Source organism: Polypterus senegalus, chromosome 18 (genome assembly GCF_016835505.1).
Source record: "Polypterus senegalus isolate Bchr_013 chromosome 18, ASM1683550v1, whole genome shotgun sequence".
Classification (NCBI taxonomy): domain Eukaryota; kingdom Metazoa; phylum Chordata; class Cladistia; order Polypteriformes; family Polypteridae; genus Polypterus; species Polypterus senegalus.
Window position 1 is genome coordinate 51,340,827 of NC_053171.1, and position 16,048 is coordinate 51,356,874.

The 16,048-nt window shown below is 40.7% G+C and overlaps 1 protein-coding gene across 2 annotated transcripts in view; it reads left to right on the forward strand.

Moving 5' to 3' along the window:
* The window catches only part of LOC120518319 (cysteine-rich motor neuron 1 protein-like), a 165,653-nt gene that overhangs the window by 108,839 nt on the left and 40,766 nt on the right, over window positions 1–16,048 (forward strand). For both annotated transcript variants that reach the window (XM_039741057.1, XM_039741058.1), the window contains exons 3-4: window positions 8,565–8,744; window positions 11,590–11,793. In XM_039741057.1, coding sequence (XP_039596991.1) covers window positions 8,565–8,744; window positions 11,590–11,793 — 384 coding nt within the window. The remainder of the gene's footprint in view (window positions 1–8,564; window positions 8,745–11,589; window positions 11,794–16,048) is intronic.

Below are 16,048 nucleotides of genomic sequence, written 5' to 3' on the forward strand. Positions count from 1 at the left end.
GAGATGTTAATGATACAGAACTGATTGAGATGTTAATGATGCAGAGCTGATCGAGATGTTAATGATACAGCTCTGATGGAGATATTAATGATGCAGAACTGATCGAGATATTAATGATATAGCTCTGATGGAAATGTTAATGATGCAGATCTGATCGAAATGTTAATGATACAGCACTGAGCGAGATGGGCGAGAATGGTCTGCTGGAGAAGTTTCAGGCACCAGGCTCTCTGCATAGAGTCTTCCCCAGACTCTTGTGGCCACTACGTGTTTACGAGGTCCCACTGTCCACTGTAGCAACATTGCAGAGGATCTTCAGCAGCTTCTCAAGGAGGTGGCTGTCAGTTCTTAAAGGTTCCTGCAGCATTGGTATATACAGCTCAGGCAGCAAGCTGCAGCTGCCAATAACATCAATTGTGGAAGAGTTTAAGGTGACAGAGGTCTGGTGTGCTCAGATGCTGTGACACAGGGAGACTGAAATGGTCCAGTGGGCAGGAGTCAGCACCCGGGCTGGACGTAAATGGACGGCTAGCAGTGCTGTGAGGGAGACAGAAGAGTGGCTCCAGTACATTGAAATTGTGGGGACTTTGAACCCAGGGAGGTTGGGGCCAGGTCTTGTTACTTGGTCAAGATGGAGGGGTGCTAAATCATAGAATCTTTGGGCCATTATGCCAAGGGAGATCTGGGCCTCAGAGGAGGAGGAGTGCAGGCGTTCTAAAGCAGTGGCCATAACACAACAGTGCAACTGGAGTCATTCAGACTGTACACAAGGGAGCACCTGAGCTGGAAGGACTCGTGTAACATGGAGGAGCACAGGATTAAGTTCTTACTTTGCTCTGTCTATGACATTTTTCCCCACACCCAACAAACTTGCACTTTTGAAGATTAACAGAAAACCTGAAGTGCATGCTGTGTGAGAGACCTACCCGCCTGAAGCACATCTCATCCTGCCAAGTGAGCCTGTTGGATGGAATGTCCAGTTGGCACCAGAATATCAAGGTACAGGCCTCAGGGTCTTGGTTCATCAGCTTCATATGGCTGGGAGAGAAAGTGAGCAAAGGGGAAAGGAGCACAGAAATACAGGCTACAACAGTTGACTGCAAGGTGGCGATGGCAATTGATTGGCACAAGCCTGCAACCAGAAATTGTCCTGTGGTCCAGTCATGGTTCTCCTGGAAGTATATGATTGAGGACGCACATGAGGATAAGCTCAGGAAGTATAAAGCTCTCATCTTCAAAGTGCAAGCATCGAGGATGGAGTGTCTGGAAATGCCCAGTGCAAGTTAACTGCAGGGTTTTCCCAGGGAACTCAGTTTGGAGTAAACTGGGAATCCTTAGGTTTGGAGGTCCAGTTAAAAGGAAGCCAGTGGATAACATCAGCTAGCAGGCAGAGGCAGTGGACTGTAGGGGCTAAGGTGAAGATCCAGGATGCTGGCTCTACTGTCGAGTCTCGTCTGAGGTGTCACGGGCTCATCGACAAAACACCAGAGAAAAATGGGGGTGCACCTTGAAAACTTGGTGAAACGCTCACAGTCTGGACCTCAAAACTCTATCCTGAAGAAGGGAAGAATGAAAGAAAATGTCCTTAAGAAGGAGGGGAGCGATTAATGCCATCCGCCTCACATCAGATACAGGAGAAGCGTCTGGTGGTGATTTTCGTGTTACACATTTTCAGTCAAGCTCTAATTCATGTAGTCATTCATTGGTCAATTTCATTCATGCCCAAATGTATCGCTGTTACAAAATATATGTGTATGTTCAATTTGTACAGTTCAATAAGAAGAAATGCAAATATGTTTTTATGGTAAATGTGGGTAAAAATCCAAATACAAGAATAATACAGGAAGAAAACCAAAAATAGGAAAAAACTGAACATAGGAACAAACATTCTGTTCTAGGGCTAGGGGAATTTGGAAAAGAATTAAACAAATTTCCAACAATAACTAATAAATATATAAAAAAAATACCAAAAATTCCAAAAACACCAACTTTATGGTCCTCCATTTGCACCTCTCTTGTTCACTCCTGATGTTTTGTATTCCCTGTTCTTCACACCTTTTTCACTGTACTCCTGTTCATCTATAGCTAAGAAGTTGATTTGTGTTATCTTGCTAGAAAAGCCCAGATGAGTGTCCAGTACGCCCCTGGCAGAATCGATATAAAATACTAAAGGTCGTGTCTATGATTACGCAGATATCACTGGAGCTAGGACCTTAATCTTGGTCTTAATTAAAAGCTTAGGACATGATATACGACTGACCTGTGCTTCTGCCCTCACACCAAAATGATCATTATAATCACAAAATACAGTGTTGCACAGAACGCCAGCAGTGACATCTCTCTCCTGAGCATCGAATCAAACCCAGAAGTGCTTCAGTGATGAAGAATGGTGAGAGGTAAGCCTGAATATGGAGCCATTGAGTGGCTGCCTAATACTCTGGCTCATCAACCTGCCAGACATATAAGAATGACAAGGAAACATATTTATGTTAGGTAGAATGCCTAGAGGGGGCTGGTGGTCTCGTGGTCTCTGAACCCCTGCAGATTTTATTTTTTTCTCCAGTCGTCTGGAGTTTTTTTTGTTTTTTTCTGTCCTCCCTGGCCATCAGACCTTACTTTTATTCTATGTTAATTAGTATTGCCTAATTTTATTTTTATGTTTTGTCTTTTTTCTCTTTCTTCATCCTGTAAAGCACTTTGAGTTACATCATTTGTATGAAAATGTGCCCTAGAAATAAATATTGTTGTTGTTGTTGTATGCTGACAAATGAGGAGATTGTCAAAAACTCACATTTTCCGTCCATATGGAAACGTTGCTTTTACATCAGTGTTTGACTGAAGAGCACTACTCACCGTTAAGCAGTATTTCTTAATACTGGAAACAAAAGAAAGTTTGGCCAAAATATCAATGTTCAGCTTGCTTTATATGAAGCACCTTTACTAGAGGACCAGACATCTGTGCGTTTCCTAGTTTATTTAATAGCCTGATTCTGTGAGACCCTTCAGTGACTCCCATTAATTTCTACTCTTCAATTGCAATATTATCTCTTGGACAAAGTAGTCAGTGCCACCTTGGTTGAGACTTCACACTTCTTACACATACTGTACTGTATTTAAATGTTTTCTGAATGAAATTAATTCAGCCTCGAACAGTTCCGGTTCATAGAAAGCCGAGGCCTAACCAGACAGTGTAAGGTGCAAGGCAGGAGTCTGCCCTTTGCCTGTTGTCTCTACATGAACATTTCACATTTTAGCACATGATGGCAGCCCAGTCAGCAAGGGCAGAGAGAAGAAAAATGACTGGGAGAAGTGCAAACTCAGAAAACAGGTAATGGGGCCAACTAAATCAGCAAAAGACAACACAAGACGCGAATCAGAAACAAGAAATGAGAGCGCACAATTAAAAACAGAGAGATCAGAAATGAATGAATTGCAAGGAAAAAGGCAAACAAAGAGTTTTGTGTCCTTAAAATCGGAAGCCACAGCATCTTTTTAGACAATCTTTAATCCTGTCACCAATTCACACATCAGCAGTGCTGCGTCTCCTGTTCCCATGAATACTGGAGACACAAACAACACAAAAGCTAGTGGTGCTCGTTTGGGATCCAAGATAGTGTGGCCATATTTTAGTTTTCCTTTCCAATGGCATGTTTGTCCTGTTAAAAAAAAAAAGAAAACACTTTAAAAGGGAATTTTTTGATATCAGAAGATAAAGTGCTGGGAATTGGCGCCGCGCGAGCAGTGCAGTCCATGTGGGCACTCCAGACAGACCATAACAAGTTTACAAAAGAGTTTAAAAATGGAACTTTACAGTGTGGCTGATTTCCTCAAAAGAGAGCCATGTGTCACCGTCTTTCTTTTTTACGACAGCCATCCTGACTGCAGAATAATAAAAAAAATACAAGCTAAAATTAAAAAAGCCCAGGCTTTAAAGCTTGAAAACAGAGCCTTGGAGATTTGCGCTGATCTTGGCAGGCTGCTTGATGAGTCAGTGGTGTGCGAGAAAGAAAGCCTTTTCTCCACAAGATGACCTAACTGCTGCTCCCGCCGGGGACGCATGAACACAATTTAAAAATAATAGTTTTTGTGTTACAGCCAGAGAAATCCTTAGAAAATTGTACAGAATAAAATTGCACAGTTGTGATATTAAAGGCACTCATTGTTTGAAAAACTCCTTCTTTATATTCTGAAATGGTCAATTTTGGTTTTTGGTATAAAAACCCTAAAGGTGTGGGGTAGGTGCCAGTTAGCACTGTACTCTAAATAAAAATAAAATTCCTTTGAAATATTTAGTTGCATTTTTATTCCACATTGGCTCATTGAGTCATAATTATTTTTGAATTGCTATTTCAAAATGGGCTGAAGGCAGGGCAGGACACCAGTCCATTACGGGGTCTCTCTCCCTAACACTCCTAACAGGCCATTTGCAGGTGTCCTCTTAGCCTAAGCCACACGTGTTTGGGATGTGTGAAGAGACTGGCATGCTTGAAGGCAGAGAGAGGGGGCACACGGTGGGCCATCAGACACATGGGCAGGGGAGGCCAGCAGATCTCCTTCACGTTTTACTGTATGTCAAGCTGACTCCATTATAAAGAGAACAATAAATGCACCTGAACAGCATCACATCCCAGGACTGGATTAAAATATGCTCTTCAGCCAAATATGAGGGAAATTACTCAAACATAAGAAAACAAGGACTCACTCCAGGAATATACAGAGCATTCAGATGCCTTCCCTTTCTGTTCACTTTACCCTTGTGTTGATTTAAATTGATAAATTTGCCATTTATGCCCATCAGTCTACACTCAGTAATCCATAACGGCAAAGTCAGAACATGTTTTCAGAAAAGCACTTCCAGCTTTGAGTCTTCTTGCTAAGTCTTTACAAGCTTAGCACCTGGGCTGTTCATCCCATTCTTCTTGGCAAATCCTCTCTAGCTCTGTTAGATTGGATGGGAATTGCCTGTGAACGGCGGCCATCTTCAGGTCCCTTCACACATGTTCTATGGCGTTTAAGTCTGGACTTTGGCGAGGCCACTGTGAGTGTGCGGGTCCTGCTCCATGCTCCCTCTTCTCTTCTGGGAGCCTCTCGAATCCAACACCATTGGTAATGTAACCCAATGAGCTGGCAGATGAGGAAAAGAGCAAAGGGAAGGCGTAAAGTGTGCAAGTGCTTTTATTTAAAAAAAAAAAAATCTAATCTAAACAGGGTCCAAATAAAGTGCAGTAATTCAAAGTTAATAAATAAATAAATAATCCATAAACACCATGTAAATCCAAACATTTAAAAACAGGCTAAAGCGAGACTAAAATCGGCAACAGTCATTGCTGGTCTTCCCAGCTCACCCATGGCTCACTCAACTGGAGAGACTTCAGCCGCCGTGGTCCTCTCACTACTGACCCCCATCTTGGCTGCCTCCGTTGGTGTCTGTCGGACCGCTCAGGGTCGGTTGTCCTGTCACCCTCCTTCTCACACACGTAGTTGTCCTTCAGATTCCAGGAGTGGGCAACACCTCAATCATACCCACTCCTCTACACAATCAGTGGGTATGATCCGTCCCTGGAGCACTGATCCCTGGCTCTGTCGTGGAACCCCTGACCACGCTGACCTCTCTCATCAGCTGGCTGGCTCGTCCTCATTCACTGCCCCACTCTCGCTGTGCCTGCCTTTCATTTCATCCTTTGTCCCTTTTTCATTTCCCCACCAGTCTGTACTTTTACGGATCCATGGGTGCAGCATCTCACTCACACAATGCAGGAAGCAGATAATGCAATTGAGAACGATCGGACCCTTACATGCAGGTACGACTCGCCCCAGTTACCTCATCAACTATCCACAGCTGCGCGAGTCACGGAGACTGACACGGCCAATGGATTATTTAAAACCCAGCCATTCTTTGGGAGTCGTGGTCCTGCTCTACCATGTCAACTTTGATATCTGACCTTCTTTTTTATTTTGGGCACTGTGTGACTTTCGGAACTTTCGGGACATGAACTTTCAAGTGTCTCCGCAATGCTGTATCACTCCATCAACTACCTTTTGTTGCTTATACCACTGCTTTCAGCCAACAAATAGTATGTTGCTGGTGTCTATTTGTCTGATTGTATTTTCTTCTTATAAAAAGGGCTCAGAAATACAAAAGGAACTTTTAAATTTTCACATCTTCCATGAAGTGAGATGCTGTAAAAGTGGCTTCTCAATCTTGCTTTTTCTAGTATTATTTTTCTTAATATCTGTTGTTTCTTTGGCAAACCATTTTCTTGTATTTTGCATGTACAGTATGTATTACACTCTTAGCTGCATTTTGTGTTTTTTTTTTTCCTCAGTACTGTATTATTGTTCTTTCTGTGCTCCTTAGGAACTAGTTGCATAGACAGTTACTCAAACTAATCACATAGGTTAAGGGTAACAAAGACACCCCTTACAGACTCACCATTAGGACTAAATTTAATACATGTTGTGTATTTTTTCTCTCTTTTGTTGCTCCTGTAATGGCTAGTCAATGTCATATTGTGCATTATAAGCAAAATTTCAATATTTCTCTTTTTTGAGTGAGAGCAGGAATTATAATCCTTGACCCGTGGAAGAAACCAATATCTGTTTTGCAACAAAAAAGTAACTCTGTGTTAAAACACTATTTTTATAACCAATCATTATCTTGTTTGTATCACTCATGATTCTTTTTACCTTTTTACATTTTTTTTGGTCTTAACTTATATTTATTTATCTAAGTTTTTGTAGTTTTACTTTTATTTTGCTCTTCAGTATTGTTCGGGGTCCTAGAGTTTATTTTTAGTGTGATATTTTTCATCTCCCTCAATACCATTTTGTGTTCCTATGACTAAGGCATGGGATTCTGTTACTAGGGGCCCAATCCCAAAGGTCCCATTAAATGTTGTCTTCAGTGCACTGCTGTTTAAGCCAGCATTGTCCAGTTTTATGAATACAGTCTAAAAACATTTCACAACTGCTTTAATTCACTGTTTCTTAACCACGGCCACTAGTCAGTTGCAAATGGCTTATCTTTATAATGGTAGACTGTTGCGGTGGGTTGCCAGTCCGAGCATTGTGCTTGATTTTTCCCCCCCTGCTCTATTAATTGGGGTGGATTCATCTAGGGGGACCACCCTCTACCTTGCTGCGTCATGAAAAGACTTATATAGGAAAAGTGAGCTGTGACATCAGAAAGGCTAAGAGACACCTTTTTTATTAACATCATTCTGGTTCCTTGTTTTTTACAGTCTCGGTTTACACACTATTGTTGCCTATCTGGTTTATTTTGAGCTAACGTTCATCTATGGACCCCTTTTCCCTTGGTCTTCTAGCCTTTGTTGACCACCACAAAGCTCTGATGATCAGTCAATAGAGTCTCTAATCTAATATGTTCTGTTTATAGTTTATGTATAAGTACCTTGGGGGGATAAATTATTGAACATGTCATCATTTTTGAAGTTGTCATTACAAACAAAGGCTTCTCCAATAAGTATTAAATAAGCGTGTTCAGTACTTTTTCCCTGTGTCATTCCACTTTATTACACATATCTTTATTTATGGCCATTAATGTTGTGAATTCTTTATATTTGTGAATACCCAGGACACATTGCTTCCTCTGATTTCTTCACTCCCACACTCATTCTGTCATTGAAACAACAAACTGACAAATTCAGCTTCCCAGTCCAGTTTCCTTAGTCTCCCAGGGCACTGTTTCATACTTACTGGCTGCAGTGCTATTTACAGCATTTGTATTTGTAATGTCTGTTTCCTATGGCTTGTAATCTCTTAATATTTTTAATGTGTTTATTTCAGTCATTTTAAATGATTTGGCTCTCATTTAAGGGATTTCTGAGGTCACATAACTTAATTCTGATGTTTATGTTTGATTTAACCATCTTCTTTTATAGTTGTTGAATTTTGTGGGTCATTTGATCACCATCTTGTATGTTTAATGAGCGTCGCTATTTTGGCCACCTGTTGTCAGGTTGACCCACGTTACAAGGGACATGACCTTAAAGGATTGTGACAGGTTAAAAGGGCTGAAAGTTCACTTCTTCCAAGTTGTGGATTCAAAACCCTTTTGCTAAGTATCCCTTTGCTGAAATCTTTATTTGTTTGGGTCTTCTGGTTCGGACATTTTTTCCTAACATATTTTTTTTGGCCTTGAATATTGTCTCTCGTATGACTTGTCAATCTTGTCTTTTTGACCTCCCTTTTTGTGGTCGTTTCGTCCATCTCTTGCTTTTCTTCCAGAACTTTGTCAGTTTGCTGACATAATACTGTTGTCCTTTTTAAGAGGCAAGGACAGAGGAGGGGAAGTAAAATGGGATGCTAAGCATTGAATTGAGTAAAAAGGCAGTATGCACCACGAGGCAAGTGTCAGACAAGGTGCAATTATGATACACAGCAAGAGAAAAAAATAATAAAATGAATCAAACGGGGACATCCGAGTCAAGAGTCTGAAAGTTAATGTGCTGAGGGATCTGATTATAGTTATCATTCAACTGTTTAGCTGTCTTTTTTTTTGTGTTATGTTCAGTATTGTCTATAAACTTCCTTTTTTTTTATAGTATCCACCAAGTGTTTTCATGACGGGAAAGTATATGGAGACAGGGAAGTTTACCGAATGGACACATGCTGGTTGTGCCAGTGTCGACAGGGAATATCGTTCTGCTCCAAGGTGGAGTGTGCGGAGTTGGAGTGTGACAGCTTCTACATCCCAGATGGAGAGTGTTGTGCAGTCTGTAAAGGTACTCTTCTCTTAATAAATAATGCAACTGCTGCCTCACGGTTTGCCAGTCATAGCCTAAAAATGACCACCCCTTGTCTATACCCCCTTTTTTTTGGTCAGACTCAAGCTAGTCACGAGAGCATTCTAGACTACACAATCATTCACAATCATTTAGGACTGAAGCCAGAAAGCGCTTCTTTATTCAAAGAGTTGTGGGAATCTCGAAACAACTATAGGTAGTCGTCTAATTACGACCATTCGACTTACGACCAGTAACGCATCTTCACAGGCAAATGACAGTTTTCGCCACACCGGCTCTCTATGCTGTGACTCATTCATCTCGATCACAGTTTATTACCTGCAGCGGTTTCGACCACATTCAGCTATGTTTGTCTTAACAATTATAGGAAAAAAATGCAATTTATCTCGAAACAAAAATGAAGGAGATCGAGCAGTATGAGGGAGGAAGGAAAGCACTGTGACTTTGAATCCGGTTAACCTCCGAAGCTGCTGTGTTGTGACTCACGATATGCCACTTACAAAGGGGTAATGAGACCACACTGAACTCCTTTATCTTTTAATGTTTATTATTAACAGGCTGGAATGTTAAAACACAAAACATCTGAGTGCTCAAACTCTGCTGGTACAGGTCCTAATCTCACAGTCAACACAATGAACACTGGGAGAGGCTCACACTGATGACATAATGCAACACTGACAAAGAAAGGATTCGTGAGGCTGTTAAAGGTTCAGTACCTATGCGAGCAACAGTAATAATGAAACTAAATGATGAAACAAAAGAATTATTTAGATAAACAAAATATAGTAAATCTACACAATGTGCTAAAAATGATGATAAAAAAGATCAAACAATATGACTTAAGGGACTTATTATACAGTACTATACATGCGGTCAGGTTTGACTACATATACCAGTCTGCCTTACGACCAGGTCGACTTACAACAGGCCTGTCAGAACCGAAAGTGGTCGTAAGTTGACGACTACATTACTGAGCCACTGAGTGGAAGCAGAAACCGTGAGAACCTTAAAGGAGGTTCTGGATGAGAATTGAGGACCGCTCAGCAATTAGCTAAACAAACGAGTGACAAATGGATCGAATGGTCTCTGATGTTTCTTATGTTTTCACCTCTAGAAGAAAATACATCTTCTGCATATGAAATGTGAAAATATACATAAACATTCTAGGGCCTCCCAACTGGGAAGTAAATACAGTACATGCTCCAAACCTGTACATTACAGATAAGGATTGAGCTTTCAAAATGGAAAGAATTACCGTAAAAAAAAGTGTCGCATTTTTGAGCGGGTGTCTGATTTTTTCGGGTTTCAAGACCCGACATACGCAAGTATATACGGTAATATTTCTTACTTTGCTAATTTTGTAAATTTTCTTGCCTGTTCATTTAGTTGCTCATGGCTTGCCTTTTTGTCAAACCCTTTTTGCTTTTTTTTAATTTTGCTAAATACATTCTTCCTTCATAAAGATTCTTTATTGCCTCTTATTTACAAGCCAGGGGTTTGCTGTTATTCTCTCCTTCCCTCCCCATATATGACATTTTGATACATTTTGGGACATTTCTTTATATTTTGAATCATTAAGTTGCTTTTACTCACTTTGGGCCTAACCAGGTCTAAGCCAGCAGGTATTTGTCTGGGGCAAGCTGGGCAGGCTGGTGTCTCTTCTGAGCTGGCTAGTGAAGGTATTGGCCTGCCTTATGGGACTTTTTTGAAAGCCTCAACACCTTTTTGCCATGTTTGTAACTTACAACATTAACATGATTGATTTTGTCTCACTGAGCAAAGTATTTGCATGGTTTAAAGCTGCTGCCAGCCAGTATAAATCACATATACCAGGATTCATGTACAGTAATCCCTCCTCGATTGCGGGGGCTGCGTTCCAGAACCCCCCGCGATAGATGAAAATCCGTGAAGTAGAAACCATATGTTTGTATGGTTATTTTTATATATTTTAAGCCCTTATAAACTCTCCCACACTGTTAACATTATTAGAGCCCTCTAGACATGAAATAACACCCTTTAGTCAAAAGTTTAAACTTTGCTCCATGACAAGACAGAGATGACAGTTCTTTCTCACAATTAAAAGAATGCAAACATATCTTCCTCTTCAAATAATGTGTCAGGAGCAGAGAATGTCAGAGAGAGAGAGAGAGAGAAAAGCAAACAATCAAAAAATCAATACATGCTTTTGGGCTTTTAAGTATGCCGAAGTACCGTGATAAAGCGTCATTTTTTAGAGGAGCGTCCGTATCCTCTAGGCAAACAGCCTCTGTGCAAACAGCCCCTCTGTTCACACCCCCTCCGTCAGGCGCAGAGAATGTCAGAGAGGGTGAGATAGAGAGAAAAGCAAACAATCAAGCACCGCGCAGGAAGCATATCGTATATCATTGAGGAGTTTTAGTTAATACGTAATACATGCTCTGATTGGGTAGCTTCTAAGCCATCCGCCAATAGCGTCCCTTGTATGAAATCAACTGGGCAAACAAACTGAGGAAGCATGTACTATAAATTAAAAGACCCATTGTCCGCAAAAATCCGCGAACCAGGAAAAATCCATGATATATATTTAGATATGCTTACATTTAAAATCCGCGATGGAGTGAAGCCACGAAAGTCGAAGCGCAATATAGCAAGTAATCACTGTACTGTGTATCAGGTGTTCAGTTTGTACTTTCATCCTTAAAACTTGCTGAGCTGGAGTTGAAATTCAGTCTTCACTCTGTGTGTACCTAACACCTCAACCATTGGCAATGATTTGTACTGCCCATCAAAAATAAGCACTTCCTGCTCGTGTGTGCCTGTGATGAGCATGTCTATTGTCTTCCAGATATGGAACTCCTTCATCTTGGCAGTGGAGGTGCCAGTTGCTGGGCAGGCAACACCCTCCGACAGCATGAAGAGCAGTGGAAGGAGGACGATTGTACCTTCTGCCAGTGTGTCAATGGTGACCCTCACTGTACTGCCATGTCCTGCAAACAGAGCTGCCAGAATCCGGTGAAGATTCCTGGAGAATGCTGTCCTTTCTGTGAAGGTAACTCTGCTGGAGCTTCAGTATGATGGCGGTCCTGCTCTCTGAACTATACTTAGTCTTTGACACCAGCTGCTACTGAGCTTCCATTCTTCTGCACACTTATTAGAGAGACTTTTCACATCATAAAAATAAATGAAGACCTGTGTACTTAGAGCTTAGGATTTTTACTTGGTTTATGGACCGTATTTATCTCTGCCATTTTTATTGAAAGAAATTACAAGACTAATCTGCATTTTCAGTCCATTTGGCATAAGGCAGTTAGTAGATGTAGTCTTGTGTCCATTTAATTGTTAGCCTTATCTGCAGTAACTACACCTAGTTGATGCAAAATACAGTGCCTGTTGAGACCCCTCACTTTTTACAGATTTTTTTATGTTGCAGCCTTGTGCTAAAATAATTTCAATAATTTTTCCCTTATTAAACAACAGGGACAAATCAAAAACAGGATTTCAGAATTTTTTGTAATTTCATAAAAAATAAAAAGACCAAAATCTCACATTGACCCAAGTATTCAGGTCCTTTGCTGTGACACTTGAATGTGGTTCAGGTGCATCTCATTCTATTGCTCATCACTGAGATGTTTCTACACCTTGTTTGGATTCCTCCTGTGGTGAGTTCAGTTGATTGGACTGATTAGTAAAGACACACACCTGTCTCTAGAAGGTCCACCTTGTGAGCGGAAAGAAAGCCATGAGGTCAAAGGAACTGCCTACAGAGCTCAAAAGGCAGGATTGAGTCAAGGCGCTGATTGGAGGAAAGATACAAAAAATATCTGGGGTCTGTCAAAAAACGGGGCCCATTACAGCCCATTGCAATATCCCTTGTGTGATTTTGGGCTATACAAGAAAGAATTCTATATTTGTTAAATGGAAGAAGTTTGAAACAACCATGACTCTTCCTAGAGCTGACCACCCACTCAAAATGAACAAGAACATGATGGTCACTTTGGCCGTGTGCAGACAGAAGAGGCTTCCAGAAATACAACTAGCACTGCATCACTCCAGTAATCTGGGGCCTCATGTATAACGCCGTGCGTAGAACTCGCACTATAACATGGCGTAAGCACAAAAGCCGAAATGTGTTTACGGACAGAAAAATCCAGATGCAGGAAATCTGTGCGTACTCCAACTTCCACGTTCTTCCGCTACATAAATCCCGATCAGCGTGAAAACTAATGCTCGTGCCCGCGCATTATGTAACGCCCCAAATCCTCCCAGAATTACGCCTATTTGAATATGCAAATCAATATAAATCGCCCTTAAGCGCAGCCTTCTGTGAAAAGACAATGGGAAAAGCACGGGGAAAATATAAGAATTTCAGCGAATACCAAGTGGAGGCAAATGAAAAACATACTATTTGTTCAAATAAACCGTGGTATAATCAACAAAATGAAGTTGATCAAGTGACATAGCGTGTTGGAGAAACATGAAAGCTCACATCCACAAAATCGCACAGTGCCGGAAATAAAAAAGAAGTCACATATCAAAGTTGCCGTGAAAAGAAGAGTTGTAAGCCCACTGTCTGAGTATCATATGAAAGCTTATTAGGGTACAGAGAAAAAAGCCATACGGTGGGGAAAAAGCACGAAATGTCCACTACAATCTCGACATTTCCACTTTAATCACGTAGTTTATTTTGTCATTTAGTAGATTTTAAACTTCATCTTAAAATCGTTTAATTAACCAGTTTCTCAAATCACATCGTAATTAAAGTAGCACGTTAAATGCTTTGTTTTGTATTTGATCTTCTACTCGTATGTGCTCTATGTGTGTGAATCACTACTTGCTTCTTAAACTGGCTCTCTTCCTCCAACTGGACACAGAGTCCATTACATTCGTGATATTACAGCTCTCTGAATAACTAAAATACTGAGATGTATACGTGATGTCATTTTCATGATGATAGGAGCTAAAGCACATTATTAAACATGTGTTTCATGAGCCTCGTGCTCATGACAAGCATTTATCTTTTGTCGAAATTTGTTGCTGCGTTTTTAGCTGTGTTGTTATTTTCTCTTTCTGTTTTATATTCAATATATATTGGCGTAGCCGTCACTGCAGTCAGTGCTTTTCTTTCCCCAAGTAACCGATCGCCATACAATCAGCTCTGTAATAGAAGTTAAGCCATCTGTAAGCTTAGCGCCGATTCTTCAAAACGTTTAAAGAACATTGAAATATCTTCGTAGTACATGTTTAATTATTCTATCCTTCACGACACTCCCAGTGAAGAATATAGATTATTTAAATGAAGTTAAAGTTTTATGTGTATAATTTAATAAACATATTTTGCTGCATTTCACCTTAAAAATGATATTGTCATCATATGTAAATACGCGCTTTATAAAGTGGCTCAGGTTGTGAGATATTATAACTGTAGTGCAAGTTTACAGTGGGGTGATTGTACTTATAAGTACAAACAGTTCTACAAGGAGCACTTGATTGGCTGCATTTAAAGTTCTTGGGATTAAACTGTTTCTGAACCGCGAGGTCCGTACAGGAAAGGCTTTAAAACGTTTTGCAGTGGCTGAGACAGCGTGTCCTTAAAGCTGTATACCGATAATTCTCTTTCCGATCAGCTGCTGCTGTGATTCACACTCAGATACAGTGATATAAATACTCCGAGTCGTGCAGTGAGAGTAATAAGGAAAAAGATGATCCGCTGTGGCAATTCCTAATGGGAGGAGCTGAAAGAAGAAGAAGAAGAAGAAGTGGGAGTAACAACGCTAAAGCAGTTATGGTATTTGGAATACTATGGCTGTTCCCTGGACCATTATATTGTTACGAGTTAATTACAATCAGATGCATTACACTAATAAACAATATGCGGTTAGTTTCTGTGTATTTATAAAGTCGCGTCATGAAAATAATGAGTAATCACACAAGAACAGTAGCATTGCTTTGACGCTGGGTGCCGCCAGTTTGCAAAACCGAGCGAAGAACTTGCGTACGACAAGGCATGAGGTACCGTGGAAAAGTGCATGGCTTTACGCCAAGTGTAGGTTTTATACATCGCGATTTGAACGTGGAAAAGTTCTTACGCAACATTTCTGTGCGTACGCACCGTTTATACATGAGGCCCCTGGGCTTTATGACAGATTGGCCAGACAACACATGGAAGCCTGCTCAATGTTTGAAAAAAAGAAGGCACCTGAAGGACACTCAGACTGTGAGATACAGGATTATTTGGTCTGATGAAACCAAGATTCAACTGTTTGGCCTCCATTCTAAGATTCATGTCTGGAGGAAACCCGGTACTGCTCATCACCTGTGCAATACCATTCCATAATTGAAGCATGGTAATGGCTGCATCTGGCACTGGGAATCTAGTCAAGGCTGAGGAAATGCTGAACGGAGCAAAGGGCAGAGATATCCTTAATGAAAACCAGCTTAGAGCACTAAAGGACAACTCTGGGAATGTTCTTAAGAGGCTCAGCCAGAGTCTGCTCTCTTAAACTCAATCAAACGTCTCAGGAAATACCTGAAAACAGCTGTCCACTGATGGTCTCCATCCAACCTGACAAAGCTTGAGAGGATATGCAGAGAAGAATGGCGGAGAATCCCCAAATCCAGGGGTGAGAAGCTTGTCACATCAGGCCCAGGCTGGAATCGCAGACAAATGGGCTTCAGCAAAAAAGTAAAGGGTCTGAATACTTTGTGTCAATGTGAGTTTTCAGTTTACTACTTTTAATAAATTTGAAAACAAATTCTAAAATCATAAATTTTCATGATGAAAAAAAAAAAATATATATATATTTCAGCATTAAGACTGCAACATAACAAAATGTAAACAAACTGAAGGGGTCTACATATTTTATGAAGGTGCTGTTTGATTGTGATAACATTTACATAGACTCATTCTTTATATTTCCTTAGCCTGCTTATCCAGGGCCAGGCCGAAGGGCAGCTGGAGCCTCTTTAAATTGTTTCCCTGTGGTCGAGAGGGTGTCCAGTCATGTATGTACCCTGCAGTACACTCGCCTATGTGCCTTTTGCAGTTTATTACAAATGCATAATAATCCAGTGCTCAAAAGCTAGAATCCCAACAGATGCATAGGGCCTTGAACTTGGAGGTGTCCAGCAGGAGAGTAACTTTATGTAAGACACACACAGGATGGGGTTAACTCACTCACTTAGAATACAACATGCAAGAAGTATGTGCAGATTGGTTTTCAAATGACATGTGTCTTAGTTTGAAGTAGCTCACACATTCATCTTTGTAAGGTTTAGATTATAAATGCACAGCACATTCCCTTTTG